Source organism: Limulus polyphemus, unplaced genomic scaffold, assembly GCF_000517525.1.
Source record: "Limulus polyphemus unplaced genomic scaffold, Limulus_polyphemus-2.1.2 Scaffold2086, whole genome shotgun sequence".
NCBI classification, from domain to species: domain Eukaryota; kingdom Metazoa; phylum Arthropoda; class Merostomata; order Xiphosura; family Limulidae; genus Limulus; species Limulus polyphemus.
Window position 1 is genome coordinate 17,150 of NW_013667696.1, and position 12,211 is coordinate 29,360.

The following is a 12,211-nucleotide window of genomic DNA, read 5'->3' on the forward strand; positions in this document are numbered from 1 at the left end:
ACTTGGTTATAAATACAACCTTCCTATGTCAATTGAAACATTGTATTAAAAAAGGAAGTAAATGTAGGGATGATTAATATCAACCTATCAAAAACAATGTAAACAAGATGGTAGGGATGGTACTTGCATCATCCCTGCATAATAGCACACACAAGAATTAACATTTAGCAATATATACATATATAACCATTCAATCACAATTGAGTTTAATTTATTTTATTTTCTGTTCGTTAACATTCTACTACACTGCATGCCTCTTATGTAGGGTTGATGCAAGTACCATCCCTACTATATTGTTTACATTGTTTTTGATAGATTGATATTAATCATCCCTACATTTATGCTCTTTTTCGAAACGTTTTTATTTACTTGTACCTATATACAACCTACAGAATGGATCACATTCCTATCACTCAACAAATGTCTATGTCTATACAAAAACTACAGAGCTGAACATGTTCCTGTCATCACACCTGTACATATGCCCATCATCACAAGATATCTTTATACACAAACAAGAGAGCTGGCCATGTTCCCGTCACTTGGATGTCTTTGTATCTATATACAAACTACAGAGATGGCCACGTTCCTGTTCCTCAGATGTCTTTACAAACTACCTTCCTATCATGAGATGTCTATATAAAATAAAGCTACAAGGTTATCACATTCCTCAACCAAGTTTACCTGTCAGAAAGCACATCATATTCCTGTCATGTTTTACTACCTGTTTCTTTTAAATAGCAAAAGCCTCCATAAATATGGGAAATAAGTTTATGACATAAGGACAATTCTTCAGAATATCTTAATTAAACTAATAAAGAGTTTTATGTGAAGACAACACTGAATATGACTTAAAAGGATAGACTTAATTTACAATGACAGTTAACACTCTTTTTATCTTGATCTTACTCTTCACAATCTAGCTTTGAATATGTAAGATCACTTTACATTATATCTTTAGGTACACTTGGTATTGTGTATTGAATGACGATATACACTCCTGTTTAAAATATTTTTTTTGGTGGTTTTACAAATTTTTAGAAAGTAGTTTTAGCTAGTAAATTTTTAGCTAGTAGTTCAGAATGACTAAGTGAATGAAGCTTTTAACACAATCCAAAATGAAGCATCAAGGTAACTACGTTCCTTCTGAAACTTTGTCCCTTATTTTTCAGTTGAAGTTCTAGTTCTTCCCGACCTGCACACACACAATATTGACATAACTTCTACCCAAACACCACTAGTGTAGCAAAGATAATAAAATATACTTCTGTCTAGAGTACTACAGATAAACATTTTCAAACTAGGACATTGGAGTTTGATGTCAGACAATTAAATGTTGTATTATTATTTATTAAAATAATATTTAACTTATCATCAAATACAATGAATTACATAACTATCACCAGTTCAAATAACACAGATTGATCAACCAAGACATTAAGTAACTAGTGGAGCTAAGCAGCATGCTTTTTTTCAATTTTACTGAAGATTTCTGATCCCATTTTAAAATTTCCAACTTTTTCAAGTTCATATTTTTGTGCTTTAAATGCTCAAAACTTCTGACACTTTAATACTCAGGTAAATGATTAAATTTAAAAATCTATAGTTTGCTTTATATTTCTTGAAATACTGCAGTAACAAGTATGAGAAAGTGACAAAACTATTACAAGACCTACACATATAAAGAACAGAATGTGAAACGTTTATTTGTTGGTTTTAGTTTAACAATTAAATTATTTTTGAAAATTCACTTTTATCTGATTTTTAAAATTGTACAAAATTCATACTGTCAACAAAATATTCTGAGAAGCATAGCACTTCTCTATTCATCATTTGATAATTATGAAATAAGATGTTTCTTAAAGGTGAATACTATGCTTATTATACTAATTTTCAAGGTTTCTTTCACCTCCAAATACTTCTATATAAGCAGTTACACAGTGAGTAAACTTGTACCATTACACTGTCAAAGATTAGCCTTAATTGTATTAACAGAAACACTACTTAAAGATTATGACTATTATTAATCTTTGACAGTGTAATGGTACAAGTTTACGCCTTATAATAGTCATAATCTTTAAGTAGTGTTTCTGTTAATACAATTGTAAACTTGTACCATTACACTGTCAAAGATTAGCCTTATAATGGTCATAATCTTTAAGTAGTGTTTCTATTAATACAATTGTAAACTTGTTTTTCTTAAGTTGTTAGTACTAATAGCCATAGCATACGTATGCCTTTTAAGTCTTAATGTAAAATAACCAACTTGAAAGTTTGCATTTTTTAAAACTACTCTATTACATTTCATATTTTTCAAGGATATTACATCAGATATTTATTTTTTCTTTCTTTTCAGTGCCTTGAAATCTCCCTCTTGCTGAGCTAAACCTTGGTAAAGTTCTTTTACTTTCTTTTTTCTTTCTGCATCCCTTTCCAGCTTCTCGTTCAACCACTCTCGGGCCAGGAATTGATTATCTCGACGAACCTCTCTGACTGCCCCCTTCAATTCTCTCTTGTATTTATGCAACAACTTGTCTCGCTGCTGTTTATCTTTTCCCCCACTATGTTGTTTTCGACCATCAAAAACTTTTTCAACTCTTGGCTCAAACAACTTCAGAGGTTTAGGTTTCTTATGTTCTTGTACCAGAGGGGCTTTTACTTGATTATCTTGACAGTGCTTTAATTTCTGCAAGTCTTCAATAAAAATGTCAGGAAACATTTTAACAGGCAATTTTTCACACAGCAAGATAACTGGTGAAAATATTTCAGAGTATGAGGGTAAACTTCTGTACAAGGAAGAAAACTGATTTAAAAGATGAACAGCACACCATAATAATGCAATATGATCATTTTCGGTACTCGTAACTTGACTTCTGATCCGAGAGGCCATCAAGCTGGGCCTTTGCCAACATTCTTTGTGTGGTTTAACCACGGACAACTTGATGTAGCTGCTGCACGGTTTAAAAGGAGGAAACACACTACAGAACTGACCTTCTTCAATGATACCAAGAAATAAAACTCCTTGTAAAAAGTTAATAGCTTCAGGAACAAAGCGTTTGGCATATGATACATACTCTAAAAATAGGTTGCACAAGAAAAGTCCACTATAAATATCATTGTATCTGGTAACAACACAAGAAGTAAGCAGCTGGCTCATAAAGAGTGATGCTGCTGTCACAACTGGATGTCGGAAATCTGAAGTTGGATAAAGTATGCTTACAAGTTTGAGAAATATCAAGCTGTCCAAGCCAGGGTAACTAACATGTCCACTACTTCTATTCTTGCATTTTCTATCAAAATTCTCTTGCTTTTCAAGAATAACATCTAATACACTTTGAGCTGTAGCTGTGGGAGACAACTGAGATAAAGTATAAAGGTGAGGGACTAAAATATCTATTTCATTTAAGCTGGAGTCATCACTTACACAAAGATCATTTAAATATTGCAGCAATATCCTAAAAAAACTCTCTAACTTAGCATGATTATTAGCTACTAGTTCAGGATGGTTACACTTAATGATTCGTTCAATGATAACCCCCGTTTCGACAGGGTTCCTACCAATCAACAGCTCCATAAATTCTTCAAATGACTGAGGAACAGAAAATATGTAGGGTAGTTCTTTTCGAGCCTCTTCCATTATAAATTTCCTTTTTTTCAAATCTGATTTAAGATAATCTTTTTTACAACTTCCATGATCAGGAGAAATAACATCCTTCTCTTCATTTACCTCACCTTCTGACTGAAGATCTGAATAACTGTCTTTATCATCATCATTTCCAGAAGCTTCATCAGTATTATCTGTATCAACTTCATGACTTTCCTTTTCATTGGATAATTGTTGATCATTTATGGAATCCTCAGTATTTTCTTCCTCATTCATCTGCTCACCTGGAATATGAACATCATCTCCACCTAGATATAATCCATCATCCAAATCATCAGCCGATACATGTTTACTCTTACATGAGACTTCAGTTTCTTCAATTATTCCTTTCATTCTTCTTTTTCTATCAGCCTCTAGTTTTTCTAATTTTTCCCTTTCTTCTTTAACAAGTTCTTCCTGTGTCTTTAACCGATCAGATACTGTACCTCTAGCCTCAAATTTTAACTCTTTTACCATTAAATCATAATCATCATTTTTTTCACTTTTTTCTTCTTTTTCCTTTCTTTTTACATCTGCAAGCAAAACTTGGAACTTTTTAAAGTCACTATCTAGTTTCTCAGTTAGTTCTAATGTTGTTTCACGTTCTGTTTGGCGTTCATGTTTTTTCTGTTTACTCTGAGCTATCATTTCTTCTATAATTTCTTTTCGAGATTTCCCACTTGAATCTACAGCATTTTCATCTTTTTTTGTCAAAAATCCACCAAAGTGCACTTCCTTAACAAAATCTGCTCCAAGCTGAGTTCCTTCATCTTCAGAATCACTTCTAGGATCATCATATTTTTCAGTTTCTGCAATGGACTGTCCCAAGTGTGTTAGCTCTTCTTCTTCATTAAGGTTGTAAATGTCAGTTTTACTAAGCTTCTTTTTTCGTGAACAAGCCTAGCAATAGCTTTTTCATCCTCCTTAAGTTCAAAATTATGTTCACCGATTCGCCTGTCTTTAAAAATGTTAGCTTTGTTTTTCAACTTGTATTCCTTAAGCAAAGTCTCTTTTCTCTTTTTGAGTGCTCTGCTTCTAGAAACTCCAGGAAGCCCCCTGTCTGTCTTCAACCTTTGTCCAAGAACATGATGCTTTTGTCGATTAATTTGAATCTCAAAAGGATTAATTTTAACTTCTCTTTTAAAGGACTTCAATTTTTTCTGCATTTTGTCTGATAAATGAAGTCTCATTTTTCCTTTACTTTTCTTAAGCCTGCCCATTCTGATACACTCGTATTGGTAACAATATAATTATAAGTTATACTTTAATTAAAGTGACAACTTTCAAAGCAAATACTTCGATTTATATAACTTAAAAAATTGCGCAATACGCACAGAGACGTATTAGCCCCATCGTACAGTTATAAATCACAATAAGAAGATGTTCTTAAACTAATTTATATACCGTTGGTCTCACATTATCTTCCATGCACGTTGTACAAATATACAACGCCATCTCTAAAGAAAGCTAAATTGTTTGCATATTTATTTTTAGCGGAAAGTTATACAGTGGGTTATCTGCGCTCTGCTCACTTCAGGAAATCGGTCCTCGGATTTTAACATAGTAATATAAAATAATGTTTAAGGACAACAAGGGACCTACTGATCCACCTCGGTTGTCCGATCCTCTAAACTAAACTAAAACTAATACTTGAAACCATCGGTACTTGTTGAAACTCCATAATTAGAGAATTGAGGAAAAACAAGACAGTTGTACGTTTCACAAATACATTATGATATTTTATAATAAATATTAAAACACGATAATACCAAAAAAACATCTTTAATACAGAAGTTTTGGGATTTCCTATGTTCAATCATCAGCGGTATTGTCTCAAAAAATTAGTTCATAATATTCGAACGACAAAAATCAATATTAGCATTGAGCGAGTCTTCGTATTCAATCGGAAATTGAAAAAAGAACAGATTAAAACGGTAGAAATATAATTGCATGTAAGATAAAACGTGCGACAAACACATATTTAATAAGTAACGTTGTTAACAGAAACTATTATAGAAAAAGCTTAAATATAAGTATAAACAGTGTACATTTAAAATAATAATAAATATCAAATAAAAACACTGAGAATCCGGAATTTATTACATTGCTGACAACAGGGAATATTTGATGTTATTATTTAGTGTTGGGTGAAAATGGAAAGGCTTTATTTAAGAAAGAGTTCCTGTGGTTCTGGAGTCGAGAATTTTAAAATCTTCTATAAGTTTGCGAAGATTGTTATTCTCGCTGTGCATCGGATACAAGACTCGGGTGGATTACTTTGGTTTTAAACATAATTTTAATTCTAAATGTTAACGTAAATATTAAACGTGGATTTATTTGTGGGTAATGTGTTTGATTATTTTTTGAATTTGATATTTGAGTTTAAAACTTTGTTTAAGATTGAAAGGAATGATAAGAATTAGTGGATATTTTGAGACAGTGTGTGGCTTTTTGGTAGGTTCTAACATGGGCGTACGCAGGGGGAGGGCAAGATGCGGCACTTGTTTGATTGTTTTGAATTTCGTGCAAAGCTACATGAGGGCTATCTGCGCTAGCCGTCCCTACTTTAGCAGTGAAAGACTAGAGGGAAGGCAGCTAGTCATCACCACTCTTGGTCTACTCTTTTACCAACGAATAGTGGTATTGACCATCACGTTATAATGACCCCACGGCTGAAAGGGGGAGCAGGTTTGGTGGGTCGGAGATTCGAACCCGCGACGGTCTGATTGCGAGTCAAGTGCCCTAACCACCTGGCTATGCCGGTCCGACTTAGAACAAGGTTATGTTTGAAGGAATCTGGTATGAAACTGTCGAAACGAGTGTAAAAGCCAGTAAATGTTTTCTTATGGTAAGTAGATGTGGTAAAGAGATTCTTTATTTTGTTTACTTGGGCGTCTAAAAAGCTAAGTTATTGTTCTCTTGCATCTCACATGTAAAGTTTATAATGGATGTTTTGAGTTTACGTATTCTTAAAACTTCTTGGTGTGATCAGTGTTGTGAAAAAGTAGAAAAGTATTGTTGCGTCATCGAGTCACATGACTACTGTGACGCAACGTTTCTAGAACTATCATGTACTTTGGCGAATGTTCTAGTTCTTTTTACATTCCCCTCTTTTATATACCAGCCTACCCTATATCTAGTCTACTCACACGCACTATATCAACGAACGTCAATAATACTTCTGACTGCAGATCAATTACACACTACCTTTGTTTTAGCGCGATTGTTGAAGTTGAGTGTTTCGGTAAAGTTATATTCGGAAAGAATAAACCAGTTTTATTAAGTAAAGACTTGTGTCGTTAAAATTTCGTCGGAACAAAGTTACAAAAAAAATCAATTAACAAACGGAGACGTAAAATTATGATAAAGATGCATTACAAAACATTAAATTTTGCACTCAGAAACACAAGGGACAACTTGATAGATTGAAAGTATATTATTTAGTTCATTTTATTCCGGTTACAAGTGTGCTTTATGTTTTACCAAAATTACGTAAATGCCAACATATTGTTGACGCTTGTTTTAATTTAAATAATGATTGCGTACAACTTGCTAAATCTTGTTGCTTTAGTATTATATATATAGACCTATTGTTGCAGAACATTGATATTCTACTCTCCCTATTAATTTTTTTGTGGATGAATTGTGAAAGTTATGTGAAAGATTATTTAGGCTTTATATGTAAATTGCCTGTGAAATTAGTCATAACAACAGTTATATTATGCTAGATGTAGTATCTATATGTACTAATATTGAACATGAACTTGATATTACAATTGTAAATTTTTTGGTCGTTATTCAGAGCTTTTGTATTACAGAATCACTAAGGGATTGTTAACTGAAGCTGTAACATTAATACTCAAAAATGATTATGTTATCCATAATAATGATTTTTACCATCAGATAAGAGGAACCACCATGGATACAAAAATATCACCTACCTATGCTATTTACGTTATGGGTTTCTTAGAAAAGAAGATGAAAACATTGTTGATCAACGAATCAAGTCAAATGTTAGCTCTTATGTGATGTCGTATTGGTTCAGATACATTGTTGATTGTTTTATTATTTGAATGAAGATTTAAACTGGTTTGATTTTAATCAAGTTTCAAATTATCTAGATTAACACAACCAGTAAACTTACTATTGGAAAGGATGATAAAACTGTACATTTCTTGAATATATTGATTTGAATATCTGACACTGGCTCTTTAGAGCTGATATTTTTTTTTAAATTGACCAATTACCATGATTATTTGGACTTTAGAAGTAACCGAAGTAACATCCTAGACACGTCAAAAGAAATATTCCATATACGTGAAGAATGATAGTTGTACAGATTGCGATCAGTAAAGAAAAAAAAAAGTTAGATTAAATGAATTAAAATGCATTTATTAAATAGAAAATATCTAGGAGGCCTAACTAACAATTGTATATCTTGTGCCAAATTATGTGGTCTAAGAGCTAATACTTATAATCAGTCAGAACTACTGCTATATATTTCTACGTGTACCCAAGGTTACAAGTTAATATTAAAGAGTGCGAGAGTCTGATTGCCTCCTTTATCTCTAACACCGTAAGAAGAGCTGTAAGTAATGTTAATATTATTCTAAATTATAGACAATCTAAAAAAATTGACCGTTTATTTGTTATGAGCAAAATACTGAAAATAAGCAAGAAGGGTATTACTCAATGAAAGAACTTAAGATGTCGACTCTGTAGTTTAGATTATATTACCAATACTAATATCTTATCTTATCTAATATCTCTTATAAAAGTTTTTTCATAAAAAAGGTAACTTAATCATATTTAAATAACTTGTGAATTTCTTATGTTTTTAAATTGTGTTTTATTCTTTACATGTTTTAATTGTTTATGGATCTTGTATAATGTATAGTTATTATTAATATTGATTTTTAGAATATTTTTACTGGAATGTTTGTGTTTATATATATATTTAGACTTTGTTAAAGAGTATATGTATTGTATGTATTATATTATTATGTATCGTTATTAATATATATTGGCTAAAAAGCGATGCTAAAGCTGTGAAAGTGTTACCAACAAACCCAACCCAAATTTGAATATTTATATATATATATATTAACTCTAATATCAACATCAACTACAAGCGGTCGAAATATCAGAGCCACAAAATTACTTAATAGCAATACATAGGTGTATAGTCAATTGTAAATGCTTTCAAATCGCACAAAATAAAAAGCTGCAAACAGGTATAAACTTAAGAGAATGTAACTGGGACAAAAACATCCAAATAGCATTAATAGCATGCCGTTTTCTCAACTAATTTTCAAATAGCAAATGTTAAAGTGTTATGCAAATAACTGGAGAACAATAGTATAATATTGTTACGTATCTGCTTGTTTGATAATTTCCCGTAAAAATTTCCGAGAAACTTCAGCGATACAAGTCCTTTCTTAATTAAAACTAGTTTATTATTTCTCGATACAATCTTATAATACACAGAATTTTCACAGTCACTTTAACTTAAACACACGCTATAATTCACAACGGTTCACGATCTTTACTTACGGTCACTACCGCTCACTTGACTCAATTATCCGTCTCTATCTCCATCTATATCCAATTATTATCTCCGCTTTATTTGCCGGGCTTATATACTAAAATAGAGGGCGCCTAGGAAAGACTAGAGTTACCAGGAACACTCATGATCCTTCTAGAAACTCCAGCACGCATGCTTCCAACGTCGCGTGACTTCTGCTGTCGTAACACTGCCCCTTCCTTAGTATTGTTCGTCCCGAACAATAGCCACTTACATTAAACCAATGGATAATTAACAATAGCTTAATTAAATGTACAGAATTTACAAACACAAAATTAAAATTCAACAAAGTCTCTTAATTTTATGGGACGTATCTTCTTCCGTACTGGTCTCTATCTCGTTGGCTTCTGCTTCACGTGTGGTTCATCTGCTCCATCAGGAAATGTCCCATTATCGGTAACAGTCACATCAGTGGTAGTAACTTCATTAATGGCTTCACCGTTTCCCTTCTCTAAACCGTGTAGAGTTTCTTCATTAACAGTGGCTTTTTCAGGTGACACGTCTTCAGCAGCGTCATTTGTTCAGTTGTTCACTTCGTTCGAACTGAAATGTCCTGGACCGTGATAACGCCAAAGCCTGTTGGCATGCGCCACCTTTGGCTTACCTCGCCGACCACATTTTATTCGGAAAGTCACGTCTGAGAGACGATCCACTATGTCATATGGGCCTTCCAATGGAGAAGAAAACTTAAAAAGTTGTATCAAGAAAGAATAAACTGGTTTAATCAAGAAAGGACTTGTATCGCTGAAGTTCCTCAGAAAGAATTTATACCGGAAATTAACAAACGAGCAGATGCCTAACATGTGTATATGTATGAGTGTAAGGAGTCAAACCCTGAGCCATTCTAGTGATATCCAGACATAGATAACAGCAGGACAGTTTTCTATGACGAAGAGAGGATTAAGAAAAGCAGCTTCGTAGTTCCAGTTACATTTTAATAGTAATTGCAACTGACTATTCTGATTTTTTTTTATAGGCTGACGCAATCACCGACATGATTGGATTCCCAGACTTCATCATGAACCCTGAAAAACTGGATGCAAAATACGAAGGAGTAAGTCCTTGTTATCTTGTGACGTTGTTACTTCTGTTCCGTGAATTTATTACAGTATAGTTCGTGATGCATTTAGAAAGTTACCCAAAGAATATAACATTTGAAAGTGTAACGGCTGAATAGCTCCAAAACTAAACGTTCTTAGTTTAATGATGAATTCAAGTTAGTATCCAGTGCTACCCAATATGATTTTATTATTTATAAACTTGGGATATAAAACAATAACTTGTAGCAAGGATGAATATTATAACTTGAATTATTTACATTCACAATAAAGAAAATAAAATAAGTTCAGTTCGCTTTCGAATTATTTGGAAAATTTATTTTTACAAAATAATCCAAAAGAAAACAGTCCAGTACTCTTTTAGTTTTCATGTAAATTAATGTTACAGACTGTAAATTTCGTTACAGACTGACATTTTATTGGTTCTTCTAGCTCACTTTCATTCAGGATGAATATTTTGAGAACAACATCCGGGTCAGCAAATTTTCTCTTTTAAGAAATATGAAACGCCTGGACAAACCAGCCAATAAAACAGAGTGGGAAATGACGCCACCTACAGTTAATGCATATTACACTGCTACAAAAAATCAAATTGGTTAGTGTTTCAAATATTTCTAATACTGACGAATTTTATGTCAAATCATAGTAAATGTAGCTGAGTGTTTTCAAATGTCACAAATTCTTAAAACAGTTTTAGTGAAAGCAAAATCGAATTTCAACATTTGAACTTTTATGATACATATCAGCTAAATAATTTGTGATTAGTTACACATTTTAAAACCCATTTGTTTGCTAGTTTAGAACTGAAGATTTTAGGTACGGAGAGATTTATTATATTTATCTCATGTGTAATAGAAGCTAGATTTATAACTTCCATTATATAAAACTTAATGATTTTTTCAGCGGATATTTCATTAAATAATTTTCCCCGAGAATTTTAGTAAATAACTAGTTTAAAAATCTACCTAGATTTGAATACAGTCCAGTTTTAGTTTCTTAGTTGCTCGTCTTTTGAAACTGAAGCCTATTTAAGTATGGTGTTTTTAAAAGTGGAGTAATTTACTTGAATGGGCATAAATAAAACAAACTTTACAAGTTTCTGTCAAACATAATGTGTTTTTTCTTCAGTCTTTCCAGCTGGTATTCTACAGACTCCATTCTATGACGCAGCTTACCCTAAGTAAGTGTATTCAGTAGTCTAAAAATATACGTTTTAATACCATTAGATTTCTTTGTTGCTTTTTATTTTCGATAATCACCCTGTATTTGTTGGTGTTTGATTTTATAGTTTGATTAAATAAAAATGAGGAAATTTTTCTCTTACATTTTATTACGTTATTTTTACGTTGGTTACAGTTTTAATTACTATTTAAATATAGTTACAGTTTTTTGTTTTGTTTTATCTAAAATTAAGTTTTTCAACTTTACATAGAACTTTTTGATTATATATACAAATTTGCTCTATTTTCTGTAGCTTGTAATATTTTATTTTAGTGTCTGAACAGATGAGTTATATTTTCGTAATGGAAATATGTATATAAATACAAAACGTAAATATAAAATGCATATTGTTCTTTACTCACCACAAGTAACTAATATTGATATAGCATGGCCGTAAAATGCGGAAAAGTCAGTCAGGCTATGGCTTGACCACTTTTTCATGGCATGTATAGCTATAATCTTCTTTTAATTCAATGCATTAAGTTGTGTGTATGCAGTATTTGTAGTTAAAACTAGACAACCTGTGACCCGTTGGGTCACCCACTATTCAGAGGTTATGAAGAATTCAAACTAATTTCAATATTGCACCGAAATGAAGGTTCATTTTGAGATAATTTAATTAAATATTTCAATCCATTCATGTTATTCATAATTCAAGGAAAGATATTTGATTGTTGATCGGGAGTAAAAGTAAAGACCATTTAA

The 12,211-nt window shown here is 32.1% G+C and overlaps 2 protein-coding genes across 2 annotated transcripts in view; one reads left to right on the forward strand and one right to left on the reverse strand.

Annotated features, from left to right (window-relative positions):
- Positions 1 to 12,211, forward strand: part of LOC106465884 (endothelin-converting enzyme homolog) — a gene marked incomplete at its 5' end in the record, with an annotated part of 45,697 nt that overhangs the window by 11,524 nt on the left and 21,962 nt on the right. Inside the window, 3 exons of the mRNA XM_013926124.2 lie at positions 10,204 to 10,281; positions 10,718 to 10,880; positions 11,414 to 11,465. Of these exons, the coding sequence (XP_013781578.1) occupies positions 10,204 to 10,281; positions 10,718 to 10,880; positions 11,414 to 11,465 (293 nt within the window). The remainder of the gene's footprint in view (positions 1 to 10,203; positions 10,282 to 10,717; positions 10,881 to 11,413; positions 11,466 to 12,211) is intronic.
- Positions 1,315 to 5,076, reverse strand: LOC106465886 (nucleolar protein 14-like). The gene is given in 3 exon segments (XM_013926125.2): positions 1,315 to 1,978; positions 2,059 to 4,539; positions 4,542 to 5,076. Coding segments are annotated over 2 exon segments (2,526 nt in total). The 5' UTR covers positions 4,864 to 5,076; the 3' UTR covers positions 1,315 to 1,978; positions 2,059 to 2,335.